At 49.2% G+C, this 21,855-nt stretch overlaps 2 protein-coding genes, 1 long non-coding RNA gene and 1 pseudogene across 4 annotated transcripts; 1 reads left to right on the top strand and 3 right to left on the bottom strand.

Moving 5' to 3' along the window:
- Positions 1-338: 338 nt before the first annotated feature.
- Positions 339-8,381, bottom strand: Trim17 (tripartite motif containing 17). The gene is given in 8 exon segments (XM_013111544.3): positions 339-960; positions 962-1,059; positions 1,421-1,524; positions 1,619-1,641; positions 3,564-3,794; positions 5,300-5,395; positions 6,642-7,075; positions 7,806-8,381. Coding segments are annotated over 7 exon segments (1,434 nt in total). The 5' UTR covers positions 7,071-7,075; positions 7,806-8,381; the 3' UTR covers positions 339-507.
- Positions 8,382-8,456: 75 nt separating this feature from the next.
- Positions 8,457-13,795, top strand: LOC121141147. 2 transcript variants are annotated; one of them, XR_005878045.1, is made up of 5 exons: positions 8,457-8,504; positions 11,339-11,493; positions 12,666-12,778; positions 12,908-12,966; positions 13,580-13,795. It is a non-coding gene; the product is annotated as an uncharacterized LOC121141147 (long non-coding RNA). The 2 variants fall into 2 exon arrangements; XR_005878044.1 differs by lacking the exon at positions 12,908-12,966.
- Positions 13,796-16,268: 2,473 nt separating this feature from the next.
- Positions 16,269-17,321, bottom strand: LOC101828432 (histone H3.1). Its single transcript, XM_005067711.2, has one exon. The coding sequence runs from the start codon at positions 17,148-17,150 to the stop codon at positions 16,740-16,742; it is 411 nt and encodes a 136-aa protein (XP_005067768.1). The 5' UTR covers positions 17,151-17,321; the 3' UTR covers positions 16,269-16,739.
- A 3,216-nt stretch (positions 17,322-20,537) lies between these two features.
- LOC101828695 lies at positions 20,538-20,874 on the bottom strand (annotated as a pseudogene).
- Between the last annotated feature and the right edge of the window lie 981 nt (positions 20,875-21,855).

The following is a 21,855-nucleotide window of genomic DNA, read 5'->3' as shown; positions in this document are numbered from 1 at the left end:
ACCGCCTCACTTGAGTCCCGGGTGTCAGTAACTTGTGACAGCAATGGAGAGCGAGGGGTTCTTCGGAGAGGGAGTGTTAGGGACGTGTACGCTGAGGAAGGGGAGAGGAGTCCTCCCTAACTATCCTAAGGGGGCGGGGTGGGGCTCCACTTTCTCTGTGAATGACCGGAATGGTCAGAGAAGGAACCAAGGAATTAGCAAGCTTTGGGGCGGGGCAAAGCTAACAAAGCGAAAGACCAACTTGTACGGTGAGCAGGTATATATTTAGAAATTAGTTCACTCGGAAATGACGGGACTCTTTCCAAAGTTACCCCACCTCGCATCTTATCAGTAGTCCGTTCATATTTGAGCATTTTAATCGTGATTTTTTTTCGGTTAATTGCCCTGCAGCATAGGTATTGCCTCTTAGCGCCCCAGCGAAAGCCTGGGTAGGTGGCCACGGTGGTGAAGCGTCCTGCCTTCCAGGGAACCAGGGCACGGCCCAGCGACTGTGCCTGGTCCCAGGCCTCATCCCTTCACCCACATGGTCACTGTGGAGATGACCATCTGGCCCGACTTTGGAGCACCCAAGCAGAAAAACGGCAGCAGCGGCCCAGGGAAGGTAGCCTGGGAGAAGCTGTGCAAGTGGGACCCATCGTTCACACTGTAGAAGGACACCTCCCCGGCCTGGAAGTCCAGGAAGATGCCCATGTGGCTGGGAGGCTCCGTGAGTGTGACCGGAGTGGAGTCGGTTATCAGGGACAAGTGTTTCTTCCCCTTGGACAGCTGCACTACCCAGAACCCGTTCTCCGGGGACTTGGGCACTCTGTCCTTCCGGCTCACGTTGTCCCTGCACACGCCTAAGGCCCAGAGTGCATCCCCGGTGAGATTCATGCCCACTTCCCAGTAGTGCCTTCCAGAGGAAAAGCTCTTCTGTCCCACAGCGCAGGGGTAGGCTACGAACCGGTCCTTGCTGTAGGGGGGCGCTGCCCTCTGGCGGTGGGCTCAGGTATCGCCTCTGGCGGCTCTCGTACAGGAGGAGATAGGGGTACGCTGAGCTGGGGTCCGGCACCACAGCCTCTGCAGAGGGTCCAAGTGGACAGAGAAAATTAGGGGTCATTCAAGGTCAAAGGTGGAAGGGCCAGAACCCTCACGGTGGGCGGGGGGTGGGGGTTGGTGACCAAATGTCTCTTTTTCCATATTTAATCAAAAGCCTCCCCTCTACCATTTCCAGCTAACAACTGGGGCAACTTAAGGGTTCCACACTGCAAATCCCCGTGGAAACTGGCGATGGGGCTAACTGGGGCAATCTTAATTCAGCAGACGGTCAGACTTGGCAACTTACCTCCAGTTGATAGCTCTGGTCCTGGGTAGCATCTGGGTAAGGCACAGCAGCCCAGAGAACTGGGGTTCATGATTGGAGACCCAGGTCTCCGCTTACCTTGGAAACTTTTGAGCACCTCGATCTGCCCTGGGACTCTGCACACGGTCTTGATGGCCACGGGGAGGGCCACTTCTGGGTACTGCGTGCTGAGGCTCTCCTTCCTCCAGGGAACACAGACTCATATGCTCCCTGGCTCTCCATGTGGGCCTCCCTCACCCGCCTCCACCACTGCCTCTGCTGCGGGTGACAGAGTACCTGGCCAAGGTGTCCTTCATATCCTGCAAACAACGGGGAGGACACGTAAGAGCTGGTATTGCTCGCCAGTACCTAAGTTACCTCTGTCGCCCCCTACTTTGGGGCGTGTCCTCTGCTGGACATTCCCTTCCCAGATAACAGCTTCCCGCACTCCCTGGATCTTCCCTCCCCCTCCTCTTGGCAGACCCTCGGCATCTCCTCAGTCCATGGTCACAAGCCTGAGGTCAGCAGAGAGAAGGTGCCAAGTTCTGGGAAACCTGTAGAACTTAACCTTTCCAGTAGTGGAGGCAGAACACGGGCCCCTGCTAAGCAAGTACTCTACCACTGAGCCACACCACTCCCAAACTCTTTACCTGTAATGTCCTCCCATGAGTCAAGTAAGCCATGATCAGCAGTCCTTGTATACGCCACGCTTGTGTGTGTGTGTATGTGTGTGTGTGTGTGATGCAGTTTATGAGTCTGGCACAGGAAAATGCTAATAGAACAGAACCGCCCCTAACAATGCACTATAGCAAGTTTGTGCTCCTCGTGCACCTAAGCCAACCCGGCACACAGCTTGCACAGAGCTCCTTTAAAGGAGGCTGCTCAGGCTTCTCTGCGGCACATGTAAACTGCCAGCTTCCCTGCCTCTGTGCTTTGGAGCCATCATTAGCTCTTAACGTGTGCACTCCCACAGATCCCCCCATAGCTTTCATAGTCACGACAATGACTGGTGATAACACACAGCGTGGACGGAGTGGACAAAGTGGTGGCTCACACCCTAGGTGGGTTTTATCTGAGTGTCCCCAGAGCCGCACCGCACGCCCTTTAAAACTTAAGGATTGTTTACTTCTGGAGTGTTCCCTTCAGTGTTTTCAGGTTGAGCATAAATGAAGCCATTCAGGAAGTTGAGCTGTGGGTAAGGAGGGTGGGGTCCTGAGTCTCCTTCTTTGGACTCAAGCAGCTGCAGATCCAGTTAGGAGCATAGAACAATGGGGCAAAGAAGTGAGGGCAGGGGGTACAGTGGGCATGGTTTGAGGAGGGAGAGGGGTTGAGGGTGAGCCTAGGGTTCCCTGGAGAGTTTCTAGAAACCCAGAATCTACAGGCTCCTCAAGCACCATTAACACCCTGGCTTGGAAAATGCATACATTTATAGTGTTTCCCAGTGGCCCATTGCCTTGTCTAGATGTGGTGTGTTCCCAGGAAAATCAGGCTGCATTTGATTTATAGTGTTTCCCAGTGGCCCATTGCCTTGTCTAGATGTGGTGTGTTCCCACAAAAATCAGGCTGCATTTGATTTATAGTGTTTCCCAGTGGCCCATTGCCTTGTCTAGATGTGGTGTGTTCCCAGGAAAATCAGGCTGCATTTGATTTATAGTGTTTCCCAGTGGCCCATTGCCTTGTCTAGATGTGGTGTGTTCCCAGGAAAATCAGGCTGCATTTGATTTATAGTGTTGCAGTGCTGAGCAGTCACAGTGAGGGCCCTTAAGAGGTGATTAGGTCACAGGTCCTCCAGGGTGAACAGAGATGAGAAGGGGCGGTGAAGTCGTCAGCCTGCCTCATTCCTGCTGGCAGACACTGGCTCGCCCTTTGTCACGAGGCCTGCACCAGAAGAGAGCCCTTGGCAGTACCATGCTTTTGGACATCCAAAACTCTGGGTTAAAGTAAGCCTCTTTTTAGAAATGTATTTTATTGTCTGTGTGCGTGCGTGCGTGCGTGCGTACGTGTGTGTGTGTGTGTGTGTGTGTGTGTGTGTGTGTGTGTGTGTGTGTGTGCTGGTGGGCAGCTGGGATGGATGGGAGGGTGACCCTCAGCCCAGCCCAGCCCTATCTGTCAGGATGCATTTGTTCCGCAAACTCCCGGGTGTAGTGCACATCCTCAGACCATGCCCCACCTCACGGTGCACCCACAGGTTTGTGGCAGCACAGGGAAAGTCCCAAGGATCCTCAGCATCCTCTGGACTCACCTGCAGCATCTGGAGCGGCTCCTGCTGGCTCCGCTCCTCCAGCTGCAGCAAGAGCAGGTCCAGGGAGCGGCCTTGGTGATCCAGGCAGGCCTTGCTGTCCTGCAGCCTCCCCAAGGTATCCTCTTCCTCCTTCTTCAGGACCTGGAGAAGCCTGCGTTCTTCTTCCACCAGAAACAGGACCACCTTCTGGAACTCCTCCAAGATTCGCTCTCTCCGCTCCTTCACTCTCTCCTGCGAGAGTGGGGACCCCCCAATCCTGGCTATGAGATGTTCCCAGAAAAGATGGCTTTCCTTCAAGGTTGCCACACAACAATTCTGAACACTTGGTGACCTAGAACTCTTGGGCAAAGCTGGGAACCAGGACCTTTGACAGCCGTCCCCCAAACCATCCCTGTTACACCCTAACAGATCAGACCTTGAGTGTTAGCATCCACACATTCAAATGCCTGTGTGTCCTGGTGTGGGACCTCAAGGAAGGACACAGGCATGGTTCATAAAAAGGATAGGGGGCTCCTAATGACCAGGCTAAAAGTCAGATTGGAGTTACCCATGTCCCTAAAGCTGTTGACCAAAATTCCTAAGAAATCAGAATTTCACAGCTAAACTTCTCAAACAGACCCCTTCCTTCTTCCCTACACCGTGTGTGTGTGTGTGTGTGTGTGTGTGTGTGTGTGTGTGTGTGTGTGTGTGTTATCTTCCTCCTCTTCTGAGACAGGCTCTTCCCAAGTAGCCCTGGGTGGCCTGAAACTGGCTATGTAGTCCAGGCTGACCTTGAACTAACAGATTTTGCTTTTTGCTTCCTTGAATTCTGGAGTCACACATATACACCAGCAAGCCCAACTGCCCCCCAGATAAGTTATTTCCAGTGAACAGGAGGAAGTCAGTCCCCCAAAAGTACCACAAGACGACCGACTGTTAGCCAACTAGTCATTGTCCTATTGTCTCCCTGATCCCACCTTACACAAAAGATACTTTTGACATGGAATGGCAGATCTGCAGCCCTCAATCTTTAAGATCAAAGATGCAGCCCACATTTATTTTTATGGGAGCATTGCCTGTTTCAAGAATAAAATAAAGCTACTTAAGATCTAAAGTAAGGAAAAAATCATTGAAAAGGGGGCTGGAGAGATGGCTTAGTAGTTAAGGGCACTTCCAGTTAAGGTCCTCTTCCACAGGACCACCAGAGTTTGGTTCCCAGCACCCATATAGTAGCTAATCCATCTTTAAGTCCAGTTCCAGGGGTGGGGGTGGGGGTGTGCGATGCCCGCTTCTGGCCTTGTCTGGCACTGCATGCACATTTTTCATAAACACATGCAGGCAAAATGAATTTAAAAAATTCATCTGAACTAACCAGGTACAGAAGTATATGCCTATAGTTATAGCTATTTGGGAGGCTGAGGCAGGTAGGGTTACTTAAGCCTATGAGTTCAAGGCTAACTTGAATAATTTATGGAGGCCTTGTCTACAAACAAAAAAATGTAAATGTGCTGTAATTTTGTCCTCTGACAAATGTTCTAGCATACTCCATCATCTGAGACTCATTTTTCATGTGAGGTCCTCCTCATCATTAAAATCATTTTTTAAAAATCCCCTTACCTGTCTTGTGTGGACTTAATTTTCTGGTCAGCCACCAAACCTGCAGAGTCTAGGAACCTTTTCCTCCCTGAAGCCTCCCACCCTGAAAGGCTCTTCCTGTCTAGGATGAGGATGGGTATGGACAGCCACTGGAAACCCACCTGCCACACAGTTAAGGTCTGTTCCTCCTTGGCTTGCAGCGTTTCTGTCTTTATCAACTCCTCCCGAAGATACTTTATGTCTTCCTCCAACTTCATCTGGATACACAAACACACTCAGGTCAGTCGATCCCATCTCTGCCAATGTCTGGGCTGTGGTCTTTCAGGCTACTCTGACCCCAGAGACCCTTATAGGAGCTCAAGAAACCAGGCAGTCCCCACCCCCGACCAAAAAAAAAAAAAAAAAAAAACAGATGGCTTCGGAGTGAGGCGTTCAGAACACAACACACATGAGCAAATGACCTTCAGTCAGGAAGTAAAAATGGATGCCTGAAGGTTCCAGTTTCCCACTCCAGTGGCCACGCCAGGCCGTGGGCCCTGAGTTAGAACCCATGCGGTTCAGGAAAGGAGCCTTCAGTGACCTGGGGTTTGGAGGTTAGGTCACTGTAGTAGACAGTATATAGGTAAATTATCTATGGGGTTTGAACACACTGAGCAGCTGGCTTTGGAAGCAAGCAGGGTTGCCCTGAATCTATTTTACACTCAGCCACATTTGTCTCAAAATGTCCTTGAAAGCTCCTTGTCCTGGGATTGGCTGGCCCCCTAACTCTGTGACAAGTAGGGAAACAAATACACAGCAAATAACCCAAGAGTAAAAATGTGCATTTGAGAACAACTAGAAGACAAGCCCCTTCCCACAGAGGATCCCACAGTTTATCCTGTGGTACAAACACATCCGGTGGAAACGAGAAGCCAGCCTTTCAGTCCAGAGAAACATCCACGGAGGGAAAGCTCAGCTGAAACGAAACTAAACAAACTCCCCCGACTGCTGCCTCGACTTCCCCAGTCGATTATGCTGATGTTTCTAAGTCCCAGAACTGACAATGATGCCTTTTGCTCTCTTGGTCAGGCTCCTCCTCGATTGTCTCTGCTGGGTGTTGCAAACTTTGCATTTCTCTACGGCTTCTATCTGTTACTCACTGTTTCTACTTTTGCTTGCTATACACTTAATTAAATCCCTCATTAATAAGCATGGATACTATAGGCCATCCTTGGGAACATGCAGATCAGTCACACACCCATTTTGTCCTGGGGGCAAAAGCCTCTCCTCCAAGTTGCTTGGCCTCCAACCTACACACATTCCTATTGTGCCTGTCTCCCCTCTCTCTAGTTAGCAGCAGTGCTCTTATTATGAAATGAAGTTCTACCTTTCTCTTGAGTAGAGAGGCCAACTTGACAGTATTTCCCCCATCCCCAACCAGGGATCACTGGCCCCTGGGGTCATACTTCCCCAGTGTTGATCAAGGCTCCTCCTGGACACGGAAGCCCCTGAGCTTGCATTCACCTTATAATCCCTGGCAGCCTCATCCACAGGCAACACCCTGTGCATCCGGTGCTCCTGAGCCTCCCTGCAGACCACACAAATTGGGCTCTGGTCATCCTGGCAGAACAGCTTAAGGGGCTCTTGGTGTGCCTGGCACAGGTCTCGCTTCTGCAGCCCTGGGTGCTGGCGGGCCATCTCGGCCACCTTTGTCAGCAGGCGGTTGGGCCTCAGGTTCCTCTGAGGGGACATCTCCCTGCACTCGGGGCAGGGGAAGGAGCCCTTCTGCTTCTTCTTCCCTTTCTTGCTCTTCCCCTTCTCCCAGCTCATCTGGATGCATTCTCTGCAGAAGTTGTGGCCACAGGCCGTCATCACAGGGTCAGTAAAATAGTCCAGGCAGATGGAACATGTGGCCTCCTCTTGCAACCTTCTGGCAAGTTCCACAGCATCCATGGCTCCTGGGGAGAAACAAGACCAGGCTTCCCCTGCAACCCCTTGGCAGGCAGAGTCACAGAACTGGTGCCCTAGCCAACTCTCCTGGGCCCCTGTGCACGGTGCATACTTTCTCTGTATGGAGCAGGACAAAAGCTGGTGTCCCCGTGTGGGATACAAAGACACTGAAGAAATGATAGCCAGACACCTGGACCTTGACTGCTAAGCCTGGGCCTGGCCCCTACGTCAGCTGAGCTACAAGTTCCTTCCTATGCCTTCTGAGACTCCCCAGTGCTGTACATTTGCAGCCAAGCCTTACCTCTGCCCTAGGGTCACACTCCCACCCCAAAAGGCTTCAAGCTTCAGAATAATGTCCTTAACAAATTCCTGGTAAAACAAAGACACTTAGAAAGGAATGGAGACCCTTTCAGTTAGGGTGAAACGCAGAAAAGACACAACGCCAAACACACAGATATAGGGGCACCATACAGACACATGCACATGAACACATGTACACACAAATACAGGGGTTATGTGTAGACACGTAGACACACGTACATACAAGCTCGCACACAGATAAACATGCTTGTAACCACACATGAACACACTCACACAGAAAACATGTGCAAGCACACTTAAACTGTGACAAGCACAGGCATGTGAACATACAACACACATGTGCACAGGCACACATGCACACCCACACACTCTCGTAAACACATGTACAATGTACTGGCACCCCTGGAGTCCTCCTACCCCAGGCAGTGGAGACTCTGAACTTCACACACTCTGCTTCCCAAGTCCTTGTTGAGAGTTTGGAAATGAGGCTGACTCAGTGGTTTTCTCCTGTCCCCTCTTCTCAATCCTTAAAGTCAAGGCATTTTCAGATTTTCCGGAGTGGTTATCACGTTAATTTCATCTGCACTTTCTGTGAGCAGAGCACAGGGCATTAGCCCCTCCCGAACCTCAAGAGCCCTGAGGGGTGCACCGCTGACCACCTGGTCACACCGGGGCCAAGATGGCTAGGGGACCTGGCTCCGCTGGAGTAGGAGCCCGGCTCGATGCTCTTGGTCACCTGCAGTCCTGTCAATGAAGGCTCATCTAGGAGACCTGTGTAGTTCGAGTGGTCCACGTTTGAAGCCTATGGTTCAAAGTGTGACCTTTGTTGAGGACAGAATGGCTGGCTGAGACAGGAGGTGGTCCTAAAGTCTCCTTGGGGGTGCAGCAGAGTTCTCTGGGTGGCGAATACTCACAGGGAAGGAGTCTTGCACGGTGCCAGGTGCCAGGGCCAGGTGCACCGCGTGGGGTAAAGGCTGGGTTTGACCCCAGTACTGGGAGAAACCAGGGACTGTAGCAGAGGGGCTTTGTGGCGTCAACGCACGCAAGCGGGTTGCCTTGCGGGGGCGGGGCTGAGGCTGCTGCACCGCACCAAAGGATGGAGGCAGGGCCTCGCTGGTGAGCGGTGGGACCAGAGAGAAAGGGGCGGGGACAGAGATGGGGGCGGGACCAAGAGATGAGGGGTGGGGCTCACTCTTCTGGGTGGGGACTGAGATGAGTGGGAGAAGAGATGAGTGGCCCGGTTGGGACTGCAGGCTGTGTGATGGGATTTGCAGGGATGGGGGCCAGGAAAGTGGAAAGGGGAACGTTTAAAAGTTGGGGGCTAAAAGCCAGGCGGTGGTGGCGCACGCCTTTAATCCTAGCACTCAGTAGGCAGAGGCAGGTGAATCTCTGAGTTTAAGGATAGCCTGGTCTACAGGCCTACAGGAGTTCCAAAAACCCTGTCTCAAAAAGCAAAGGGGGCGGGGGAGGAGGAAGAGGAGGAGGAGGAGTAGTTGGGGCTGGCGGTTTAAAGACAGGGCCTGGGGTTGGAGTTGCCAGCCCTAGCTGTCCTGCTTTGTCAGGGAGGAAGGAAGCAGCTGTGCCAACGGAAGGTAGAGAAGGTTCCTGGCAGCACTTACAGTATTTCGTTTGTGAGGATGTCCCGCTTGTGTAGCACTGGCTGTACTGAAAACCCTGCCAGGCTCCTGCCTCAGCTCCTCCAGGTGGTCACCACCAAATGGGTTCTCAGGGTGGCTTTGATCCAGTGGCCCAGCATGCTTGGAGTCTCAGCCCAACTGAGACACTGACTGGACAGATAAAGCTGAGCCTGAGGTTATTGGGGTAAAGGAAAAAGAAGAGGCAGGATCAGATCCCCGGACAGCTAAGCAGTGTCAGGACATCATCCTCGTGGCTAGACAGCCTGGTTCTATGTGGAGATGGTGCTTATAGGTGTAGATCGCTGGCTTTTTCCCAGAGCTGGCTGGGCTGGAATGTTCCTGGGCAGTCTCCTCCCTGGCAGACATGTGTAGCAGGCAGTGGGAAGCCAGCCGACTCTTGGAGAGCAGTGTGGTGGCCTTAGGTGCCTCATCTCACCAGCAAGGGGATGTAAGCTGGATCCCGAGCTTACATTGGACAAAGGAACCACAGAGTTTTAAAAGAAATATTTTAAAAACCAAGCGAACAAATCAGCACTAATGAACACACTCTCCCACCCCAGCCCCCACTCCCCATATCAACTGCCTGGACAGCATCTTGCTGATCTTGCTAACTACTGACGTCTCTGACTGAGAGATTTTTCTGGGAGAGCAGCATGTCTTCATCTATGGACAAATCTCTGGCTTTGTGTTTACACTGTAGGCATTTTAAACTTATGTCTTATTACATTGGTTTAACTGTATGTGTGGAGGGCATTTTAAACTTATTTTTTGTTACATTTATTTAACTGTGTATGTGATGGAGATGGGGTGAGTGCCATGGCACACATGTAGTGGTCATAAAAAAAACTTGCAGGAATCGGTTCCCTGCTTCCACGTGCATCTTGGGGATCACACTCCGGTCAAGTCAGGCTTGGCAACAAGCCCCTTAACTCCGGAGCCATCTTGCCAGTTCAACACTGCTGGAATTCTTATGCCATGGGATAACCAACAGTAACCTCTGCTGGAAATAGCTTTCCTTCTAGTTGTTCACAAGGGCACAAGGTTTTAATGCACTTGGATGTTTGCTGTTCTCCTTCCTCCCTGTCCTGGGGTAGGGGCTAGTGTAAGCGTTTTGGGTTGGATTGGGATGGAACAGGAGTGGGTCAGGTATTCTGGCACTTGGGAGCCACAGAATACTGAGTGTTACACAGCTCAGATGAAAGGTATCCTGGAGCTTGGGAGCCAAGGACCACCACAGGTTGCAGTAAGCTTAGCTGCTTACAGCCCAGCCTCAGAGAAAGGCTTCCCCAGTGTATCAACTCCTCTCCCACAGGACAGGGTCTTCCAGCTGGGGATGTTCACCTAGTGTAGCAGTTTTGCTCGCTCCAGTGAAGTTGCTACAGTTCAGCTCTGCTCCTGGAGAGCAGAGAGCGGAGCAGGGAGTGGAGGGTAACAACTCTGCTCTGCCAAGGAAAGGTTTCCTGGGCAAGTGTTACAGCCCTGCTCTGCCCAAGGTCACCTCTGCTCCATCACCACCACAAAAAAAGATCTTCACCCAAAGCTCATTGAAGGGGTTTATTGGGAGGGAAGGATCCAGGAGAGTGGCTACCCTATGCCAGAGCAGCAGAGGACAGCCTGGTAGCATGAACAGACACAAGGTGAACAGACACAGGGTTTATATAGGGCTTCCAGAGTGGGGATTGGTCAGATTTTAGTGCTGAGATCAGATTGGCTAGAGCTCTGCTCAGGGATTGGTTAGTTTTCTGCACAGGATTAGGGTCAGATTTGGCTCTGGTTTCAGGGCCAAAGTGTGTTTCTTTCCTGGTCCTTTTTAGCCTTTTGGCTCCAATTTTAGGGCCAGGGTGCATTTCTTCCACTGACTCAGATTCCCGGGACAAAGTGTGTTCTTTTGGCACTGGTTTCAGAGTCAGGGTACATTTCTTTAGTTCTGGTTGCAGGGCCAAAGTGTGTTTCTTTGGCTCTGCTCAGGGTGTGTTTCTTTGACTGGTCCCTTTTCCCTATAGCTAGCCTGTGACAAGGAGTCTTGGAGGACACTTGAACAGGATCAGCTCTCAACAGATATAAACAACACATGATAACTTACCAGTATAATCTTTATCATACCCTACACTATGTGTACATGCTATAATTATATTGGAATGTCCTCTAAGATGCCATATATTGAGGGCCTTGCCACCATAGTGTGTCACTATTAAGAAGTGGTAGAGGCTTCAGGAACTGGAGCCTTGCAGAAGGATGTTAGGACATTTGGGTGTGTCCGTGAAGGGGGATTAAAATGGTAGTTACTTTGTCTCTTCGTTTTGCTTGATTGAGGTGAACAATACCGTTCATATGTTGGCGATGAACAGTGACACCACGAACCCCAAAGCAATGTCAGCCATGCGGAAGTCTCTCAAATCAGGATCCAAAATAAACCTTCCCCCTTGAAGGAGATGACCTCAGGCCTCTGTCATAGCAACACAAACTGAGTAAGTGTTTTTTTACTATTTAATTTTTATTTTTAATCATGTGTGTGTGTGTGTCTCTGCAAACTCTACGGCTGGCAGAGAAACAAACCCTGAGAGGCAAGAAAGAAACCCAGTTCAGCACAACTTAGCTTGGCTGGTTCAAACTCCTGGAGTCTGACTCCCAAGTGGGTTTATTTTTGACATGTTTAAGCACAGCATAACTCTGGAAAAAAGTTTTCTTGTCACAATTATCACAATAAAGCTTAAGATGTGAGGGCATCGAGGTGCATCAGATTCCTTTGCAAAGCACAGGTGTTTTGCAAAGTGCCTCTTTCATGAGTTCTAGTGACGGAGAAACAGGGCTCAGGATAAGAGTCTAGGAGGAGGGGTTTGTAATAAGCATAGCAGTAAAGCTCTTTTGTAAAGTATATAGAACCTCTTCCATAAGAATGGGTCCTTTGAGAAACAGTGCTCAGGAGTCTGGGGTGTCAGGGAATAGCAAAGATTATAGGCTACAAGCAACAGCCACTCCCAGGCTTCCGGGTGAAATAGGTGTAAACATCTTCCAGTGAAGAGGGTAGCAAGCATGTTTAACAGTTCTGGCTTCTCCATTGTTATCTGCATGCATGGGACCTCATGTCCTTCTACAGTGCATGTATGTGGGTATGCATATGAGTGCATTGCCCGTGGAGGCCAGACGTGTTCCAGCCCCTGAACTGGAGTTACAGGTAGTTGTGAGCTGCCCCATGATGTGAGGACTGGGAACTGAACTCAGGCCCTCTGCAAGAGCAGCCCAGTGCTCTTAACCAGCTCAGCATAAACGGTCTGTATATGAAATACAAAGTCCTAGTGACCTGTTCCCTACCTAGGAGTTGGGCAGTCCAGGGGAAAGGACATCCAGGGCCGGCAAGTCCTAGATGCCACTGCAGCCTGAAATACAGAAAATAAAAGGGTAGGCCAAGTTCACCTTTGAAGTAGAAAGGGCTCATAGGAGAGACAAACACACAGATCACTCTGGAGGTTTCCCTGGACCAGAAGGGCTTGAAGGAAAGGCAGAAATTTCTGAGGTTGTCTTGATACAGCACAGGACACATCAGGTCAGATAGCACACTTGGGGTCCAACCTGCATCGCACCACTCATGTGCAAGCATGTGGGATTTTTCCTCCGGTGTCTTTTCCGCATTAACTTACAGGAGGTTGGAGGAAAGGGCGTCAGACTTCAGCATTCATTCTCCACCTGACTTTAGATGATGCTGGGCATCTCAAGCAAGCCACAGAATTTTTGGAGTCTGTTTCCACACATCAGGTTGGGAAAGGGTACATTATAAACCGGGGTCTTGGGAAAGGGATAGCCATGGTCCCCAGTAATTGGCTGATCTGAAGTCAGTCCAGTGCCTCACTACCCGAGTTAGTGATCATCTGTCTTTCTCTGCAGGACAGTCCCCATCCGTCCCCCCAACTCCACTGTGACTAATGACTCCAGCCCTCCAGCAGGTAGAGCAGAGGAAGGGCTGGTCCAGCCAGTCTCTTCCCGGGGCTGAAGTAGAGGATGGAAATCACAGGATGGGATAAGATGATGTGAGGAGCAGAGGTCAATAGTATTCCACCAAGCTGGCATGTAGCTAGGCAGGGGGCAACCTTACATCAGGTCTTACTGAGTCACCCCCATGTGGAGGTTACAGGCCAGAGACAGGTCGCCAAACTCTAGCCAGGCTCAGGAGCTTACACTGGGCCTCACATCCGTGCCTTTTTTAGGCCCAATATAGTCACATAATTTCCATTGTACTTACAGGCACAGCAAGAGTCCATAGCTTCTTTTGTTTTGAATTCCAGAAGGCCTTCTCTGTGTTGTATGGAGGAAGGAGAATAATAAAAAGTATTCCTGCTCATTTTTTGAGGGGATTGCTAGATAGGGATTGAACCCAGAACCTTGCACAGGCTAGGCTAGTGTTTTACTGTGGCAAGGGTTCCTTCCTGCAGAACTCTGCAGTTGGTTTGATTCAGGAGTGTTAGCACATAGCTTTGATCTGCCTTTTGGGATGGCTACCCTTTGTGTCCGGTACCTTCTGTTGGAAGTAAATCTTATCTGAAAGTTTCTTTCCTAAAGGTTCAAGCCTATGCGAAACCTGCTCACTGGAGAACTCAGCAAACTCAGATGTCCTGGGACTTTTGGAATCTGCATTGGCATTGTCTCTTTGAGGAGCTCAGATAGAAAAGAGGTTTCGGTATAGGAAATTAAGTTGCTACAGGTGTGAATTGTATAACAATAAAAACGCCCTTTACTGAGGGGCAGTGAGTCAGTTCCCCTTGACTAGAGCTGGAAAGGCTGACTCATCCTAAGAGGGCCTCTGTGTCTTCTTTATTCGGGCCGCTTGAACCCACACACCCATATAGCAGTCTGCCATCAAGCCATACCAGCTGTGCTCATACTAGTAGAGTGTCTGGGAGACTTAGTCACAGTTTTTAAAGATGGGGTATTCCAGGCTGGTCTCCAGCTTGCGATCTTCCCATCTCAGTTTCTCAGGTGCTGGGATTACATGCTGCACCACCGCTGGCAGCAAGGAATTTCTTCCTGTCTGAAATGCTTCAGAGGGCTGTCTCTTCAAGACTGCTCTCCTCTCTTTGGCTTGCAGTCATGTCTTCTCTTAGTCCTCACGGTGTCTTATGGGTGTCTGTGTCCTGATCTCTTCTTACAAAGACACCAGTCACCCTGACCTAAGATCATCCCAACAACTTTAATTACCTCAAGTACCTGTCCTTAAAGATACAGGTACAGTCATTCTAAAGTGATAGGAGTCAAGTCTTTATCATGTAAATGTTGAGTCCAGCCTCCAAAGACTCCCAAAGACAGGGGAATGTTGTCAGTGTGAGTATGTCCTGGGTACCACATCTCCAGTGACTTTTCATGGCAGCCCAAGCTGAACAGTGATCTCTAACCAGGTGCGGAGGAAGCAGTCTATGCAGATGGTCCTTGGAGGTGTCAACTAGGGAAGCCTGCAGCTGAGTAGTAGGATTGCTGGGGCTGGCTAGAGAGTGGGGCTCACAAAGAGTCCCAAAATTCTTTCTGCTACTTTACTAAAGTTCTAGAAGCTTCCAAATATACCTTACTCAATGGGCAGTTCCGTTCCTAAAGCTCCACAGGCCAAACTCAGACCCAGCAGGATCCTCCTATCATTGTCTGACAGCTTGTCCATGGGACTCACAAATCAGAAAAGAGTAACTTCATACATATTGAGAGAGCACACACGTGCGCAGACACATGCATATTTATGTATCTTATTTTTTTAATGTGTTGGTGACTACAGTGGTATCCTGCTGATCTGGTGCTGCAGTGATAGCAACTATCACTGGGTGGCACCTGGCCTACCTCCAGAGAGCTAGCACGGAGCCTAACTCATCCTTTGACAGACTGGATCTTTTGTCCCCTTATGTGAACTTTCTTTGGGACTTTCCCAAGAAGACAAAGGCCTATGCAAAGTTCGCTTTAGGAAACTCAGAAAGCTGTGGTACCGGATGAATCGAGAATTTGCTCTTGGCATTGTCTTTTTGGAAGCCTCATCCAAGTTTGTAATCAACTTGCTAAAGTGTAAATATAAAAAAAAATGTCCTGGGTGTAGGGACTATACTTCAGTTCCTCAAAGCTGGGATCCCCTGCAGCTGCAATGGTTAAATTCATTTTTAAAGTGTCTCTGGGTTTTCTTTTGATGGACCCTGTGAACCCACACCCACACTGAGACATCCAAGTCAGGTGAGTTTAGAAGACCTTAGATGTTGTTCCATGGGAGCCTTAAACCTTTTAGGTTTTATTTTATTATTGCTTGCATGTGCACACTTCCTAGTATGCCTGTGTATGCATATCTGGAGGAGGGTGTTAGATTCTGTAGAGCTGGAGTTACAGGCAATTGTGAGCACCCTATGTGGGTACTGGAACCAAACGGGTGCCTCTCGAGGAGCAGCAAGCATCTTAACTGCCTAGCTGTCTGTATAACCCCCACTTTATCTTTCCTTTTTAACAGGGTCTCTAACTGGATTGCAATTTGTCAAGTAGGCTAAGCTGATGGCCATCAAGTCCCAGAACTCTTGTGTCCCTAGTGCTGGGGTTATAAGTATATACCACCATGCCTGGCTTTTTACCTGGGATCTGGGAATCAAAATCAGGACCTCACTTAAGTAGAAAGCACTTTATCTGCTGAGCCATGACTTTAGCTCCCAACTATAGATATATTTCTAGGTTACAGCTGATTTGAGAGAAAGGGACAGTTGTCCCTGGACATTCTAAACTTTCTGGATGGCTCTCTAGGGATCATTAGTCATTAACTTACATACATTTTAAAATTACATGATCTCCAGTTCTGAAAACTAAAGCCATGATGCTTTTCAGTTTTGAGTAAATGAGACCTATTGCACTTCAAGAATTTTTGATTGTATACTAGCATCTTATGCACCTTTTTGGGGGGGGTTGTTTTTCGAGACAGGGTTTCTCTGTATTGTTTTGGAGGCTGTCCTGGAACTCACTCAGTAGACCAGGCTGGTCTCAAACTCAGAGATCCACCTGCCTCTGCCACCCGAGTGCTGGGATTAAAGGTGTGCGCCACCAACGCCCGGCCTTATGCACCCTTTTGCTAGAGGTATTTTTACCATCGATGCTTAAACATACTGTAGGCTGAGTAAACACAATAGCTGGACTTCCCTACCCTAAATGGAAAGTCAGAGTCTGTAGAACACAGGAGCCTCTGGATGTATCCCTGAAACATTTTCCTTAACCGCCATAACAAATGAGACAAAGTTAACAGACTAGCGTTTAATACAGCTCACTGTGCTTTTCCATCGTAGGAGAAAGGCTTTTAACACACGAAAAACTTGCACTTTGGTCAGTCTTTTAGACCAAAGTGCAAGATTTCCGGGACTTGTAATGGGAGTTAGCTGGAGGACTTCAAGCTGGCACACCATGCAAACACACACCATAGTTGTGGCAGTGTATTTGCCGCCTGTGCAAGTTGGACTCTTTCCCAGGTAGGGCGTCAGCACTACAACCTTGTTAGAGGTTCAGGCGAGACCTACGTAAGTCAGGAGGGAATTGCGGACCAAACAGCTTAAACAGGCATGGGTCCGCAGCACTGGACTTCCAGCCAGCTTGTTCGGATCTCTGCAAAGAGGATAGGATCATATCTACAAGGTTACAACCACTTTCTCAGACTTGGTGGGTGGCTCTGAAAAGAGCCTTTGGGTTGAATGAAGGTCTTGCAAAGATGAGGAGCCTGTGGCGTCTAAACCCGCTCTCCGCGAATACGACGAGCCAGCTGGATGTCTTTCGGCATGATGGTCACCCGCTTGGCGTGGATGGCACACAGGTTGGTGTCTTCGAATAGCCCCACGAGATAGGCTTCGCAGGCCTCCTGCAGCGCCATCACCGCCGAGCTCTGGAAGCGCAGGTCAGTCTTGAAATCCTGGGCGATCTCACGCACCAGGCGCTGGAACGGCAGCCTGCGAATCAGCAGCTCAGTGGACTTCTGGTAGCGGCGGATCTCACGCAGCGCCACCGTGCCTGGGTGGTAGCGATGCGGCTTCTTAACACCGCCAGTAGCCGGTGCACTCTTCCGAGCCACCTTCGTGGCCAGCTGCTTCCTTGGAGCCTTGCCTCCAGTCGACTTCCGCGCTGTCTGCTTGGTGCGTGCCATAGTCTCGAAGCTCCTTTCTTCTCTGCTCCTCGAATGTGAAAGGTGCCCTGTGGGCTCGGCTTTTATAGAACCCACTGCATTCCTATTGGTCGCCCACCTGGTGGCGTGATTGAACACTCCACTCTGATTGGTCCGTGGAGCGTTCTTCTTTACATATTCTCTCAGAGTGGCATTGACACCAGGGCTGCTAGTGGAGGCTATCTCGGTAGCATGGATTGTAGAAAAACTCAAGTTATTCTCGAATTTTTTTTTCTTTTACGACCTGTCTCAACTGTCAAGTCACAAAGAACTTCTAGAACTCTGGGTGTTTCCTTTATATGGCAACAGGGCATACTTTTCCTGAGTTCTGTGATATTAGAAAAATAGTCTCGGTTTAACGACTTTCAGGGCAGATGCTGGAGGTGGCTCGGCAGTTAAATGACCACGGCTTAACACCCAGCGCCCATGGCTTTCTTCGACCTTAATTCATCTCAGGGGGTACGACACCTTCTGCTGGCACCAAGCGTGCAAGTGGTGCGCAGTATACATGCAAGCCAAATGCCCACACACACACACACACATACACACACACACACCATTAAAAATATTTTTAAATTAAAATTTTAATTTAAAAATATTTAAAGATTTTAAATTAAAAATATTTTAAAATTAAAAATACTTTAGCTTTAAAATTTAAAATACTTTAAAATTAGAAATATTTTAGCCTTAAAATTTTAAAAAGTATTTTAAGACTAAAAGAAATATTTTAAAATAAAAAAAAATGCCCCTACTCTATCCTTGCTAGCCCTTGACAAAGGCTAGACATAAGCACTACAGGTTTCCAACTTTGCTACACCAGCAATTAGCTAAACTTGTAGCTCCCACTGATAGTCTCAACAGATTCTGTCTTTGTTTTATTTTGTATTCCTGCCTCAACTTTGGACCAGTTTCTCCCTTCCCTTAAAGCCCCTTGTGGTGGTTTGAATGCTTCCTCCCTAGTTGCTACAGCTGTTTTAGGAAGGATTAGGAGGTGTGGCCTTTAGAGGAGGTGAGTCCCTTGGAGTTCGGCTTTGGAAACTTCAAAGCCCAACTAGGTATTCCTGCTTGCTCTGCCTCCTGCCTGCTAATCTAGATGTGAGAAAGCAAGCTCTCATCTACTGCAGCAGCCCCCTGCTTGCCTGCCTGCCAGGCACCATGCTTCTTGCTTCGATGACCATGGACTCACCTTCTGAAAATGTAATCAAACCCCCAATTAAATGATTTCTTTTCTACTCCATCGTGGTCATAGTGTCTCCTTAGAACAATAGAATGATTACTTTTAGAGCAGGCAGGCGTAAGACCCCCCTGTTCTTTAGGCATCCTTAATCCTACTTCTTGTTGGGCGGTGGTGGCACACATCTTTAATTCCAGCACTGGGGAGGCAGAGACAGGTGGATCTCTGTGAATTCGAGGCTGCTTGGTCTACAAAGTGAATTCCAGGTCAGGCTCCAAAGCTACACAGAGAAACCCTGTCTCCAAAAGCAAAAAGACCTGGTTGATTTCTTGTTCTCTAGCTGGTTCGCACACAGTCTCTAGTTCTTATTCAAAACAGTCCCTGGGAAGCTGAACATGTTGACACCAACCTGTAATCCTGAAATTGGGAGGTAAAGGTAGCCAAATCAGAAATTCAAAGTCATCCTTGCCCACATTGTTCACATGTATGCTTCCCTTATTTGGGGGAAGTGATACGGAAGTTTTTGTTGGGGAGCTACTTTTTTTTGTCATAGTGAGAAATGACTAATTCTTACTTGTTCAGATTATAACTGTCTAGTATCAGCAAAAACCATTTTAGCGATGTTAGAGAAGGTTTATTAATTTAAAAAGATGTATTGATTTCTATGTTTGCCTGTGTGGGTTCATGTACACCTCTTTGTGAATCACTTGATGTGGGGTAAGAACTAAACCTGGGTCCTCTAGAACAGTAAGAGCTCTTAACCACTGAGCCAGTCTTATGATGACTTACTTATTGTCATTGTGAGAAGCATACAAACATGGTGCTGGAGAAAGGAGCTGAGAGTTCTACATCTGGATCAGCAGGCAGCAGGAAGAGAGACTGGAGGGAAAAGGGACCAGTCAAAGAAACACACCCTGAGCAGAGCCAAAGAAACACACTTTGACCCTGCAACCAGACCTAAAGAAATGTACCCTGACCCTGAAACCAGTGCCAAAGGAACACACTTTATCCCTGGAATCTGAGTCAGTGAAAGAAATGCACCCTGGCCCTAAAATTGGAGCCAAAAGGCTAAAAAGGACCAGAGAAAGAAACACACTTTGGCTCTAAATCTGATCCTAATTCTGTGCAGAAAACTAACCAATCCCTGAGCAGAGCTCTAGCCAATCTGATCTCAGCACTAAAATCTGACCAATCCCCACCCTGGAAGCCCTATACAAACCCTGTGTCTGTTCTACCAGGCAGGGTAGCCACTCTCCTGGCTCCTTCCTTCCCAATAAACCCCTTGGATGAGCTTTGGGTGAAGATCAGCTTTTGTGGTGGCAACGGAGCAGGGGTGACCCTGGGCAGAGCAGAGCAAGCAGGGCTGTAACACTTTTGCCCAGGAAACCTTCCCTTGGCAGAGCTCTGCTCTCTGCTCTCTGGGAGCAGAGCTGAACTGTAGCAACTTCGTCCCAGAAACCTCCTGCGGAGCAAAACTGCTACACTGGGCGAACATCCCCAGCAGGAAGACCCTGTCCTGCCAGAGCAGAGCCGATACACTGGGGAAGCCTTTCCCTGAGGCTGGGCTGTAAACAGCTAAGCTTACTGCAACCTGTGGTGGTCCTTGGTTCCCGAGCTCCAGGATACCTTTCCACCTGAGCTGTGTAACACTCAGTATCCTGTGACTCCAGAGTGCCAGAATATCTGACCCACTCCTGTCCCATCCCGATCAGACCGAAATGCTTACAGAGACACTGGGCCTGACTGGAGCATTTGAAACTTCAAAGTCCACCCACCCCCAGTGACACACTTCTTCCATCAAGGCCATACACCCTAATGCTTTCATATAATGCTAGTCCCTATGAGCCTATGAGGACCATTTTTCACTCAAACCACCACACTGTCAGATATGATGAGTCATGTTTACAAAGTTCCCTGGTTAAATGTGTTAGGGTCCCAGGGACGTCCCACAAAAGACCACCATCCACTCATGCAATCAGCAAGAGCATTTATTATCTGGAGAATAGAAATACCGACATGCTGCTTCCAACACAAAGGCTAAAATGGTGACCCCCAGAAAAGCTTGCAGGCTCTTTTATACACAGCTAAAGGAATTCTAAAGGCAATGAGATCATCTCTATCTAGGATTAGTTCATGCCAGTGGCAATCATATTAGTGTGTTTCTTCCCCCCCCGCACAACATTTATTGGGGGAGAGGGGGTCAGTCCTTCTTGGCCGCCGCCTTCCGCATGGCCGCCAGCACGTTGCTCAGCTCCTCCCGCTTCCTCTTGGCGCGGATGTGCGTGCCCACCCGCTTCTTGATGAACTTGAGCGCACGCTTGTCCTTGGACACCTTGAGCGGCTCCATGGCCCGCCGCTTGTAGGGCGCGAAGGCGCACACCTCCCGGATCATGTCCCGCACGAACTTGGTGTGCTTCGTGAGGCGCCCGCGCCGCCGGCTGTGCCTCAGCTGGCTGATGTTCTTCGTCACCGTGTGGCCCTTGTTAAGCCCACGGCCATGGGGTAGTGCAGGGCCATGGCTGCTCCTCTCCGATGGCGGCCGCGACAGGAAGCTAGTGTGTTTCTAATTGCTTAGGGCTAACGGGTTGGCTAAGGCTATAGCTTTTCCACTTTTGAGCAAGTCTGAACAAATCCCAGACTTTGTCCTTACGTGGTTATTGTGTTGAGGTAATGGGGGTGGGGTTGACCTGACCTAGTATGTGCAGTCCCCCTTGTCCTCACTGTCAGGGGTGTTGATGACTGATTGCCGTTTGTTCAGGTCTTCCTCAGAAGCTATCTTGTTTAGTTTCAAGAGGCAGGAACTGAGACCTAGATCCTAACTGAGTTATTAGGAGCCTGTCATGGTGTTTGCTGGCCTCCTCAGAAAGGTCACTTTCCTTCGAATACCCTGACTTCATCCTGGCCTCAGGAAGATATGGCTGGTTTGTATCTGTGCTCTGACTGACTGGCTTGCTACAGCTGCCTTAGACAGCTGAAGTTGATCCTTATTTAAATACCGTCTTTAATCCTGTCAGAGGGCTAGTTTCCCTACACTATGATTTGAATGTAATCTATAAAATAGGTCTTGTGCTAATGAGCTTTTCAACACAATACAGTGTCTGTATTTATACTTGGAGGATTTAATTGTGGGATGTGGCTTAGGCTCAGAAGACCAGGGCTGGCTGGGTCAAAGGTCACACAACTCATGCCCCTACGTCTGTACTCAGTTGTCAGCAACAGAGGGGGAAAACTATGGCTGGCACATAAAGATTATGAGGAAACAACATACTTCATATTAGTCTGTTGGAATTTGATGGGGGAAAAAAAAGAATTTCTTTGGAGTTTAATGGAATGACTGATTTGACCATTAAGAAGTTTTATTTGAGTTTTCAGAAAACTCAGGGAAATGCTGATAGCATTTTCTCAGACTTTTTTTTTTCTCGACAAGGTTTCTCTGTGTAGCCCTGGTTGTCCTGGAATTTGCTTTGTAGACCAAGCTTGTGGACAGAAGTTTCTGTCCCTGGTCCCATGCCC

The sequence above is a fragment of the Mesocricetus auratus genome, unplaced genomic scaffold (genome assembly GCF_017639785.1).
Source record: "Mesocricetus auratus isolate SY011 unplaced genomic scaffold, BCM_Maur_2.0 Super-Scaffold_100007, whole genome shotgun sequence".
NCBI lineage: Eukaryota > Metazoa > Chordata > Mammalia > Rodentia > Cricetidae > Mesocricetus > Mesocricetus auratus.
Note: the sequence above shows the minus strand (reverse complement) of the source record. Positions and strands in the feature narration are given on the sequence as shown.

Bases quoted from the DNA above. Each gene is read 5' to 3' on its own strand.
- LOC101828432 (XM_005067711.2), bottom strand. From the start codon at position 17,150: ATGGCACGCACCAAGCAGACAGCGCGGAAGTCGACTGGAGGCAAGGCT.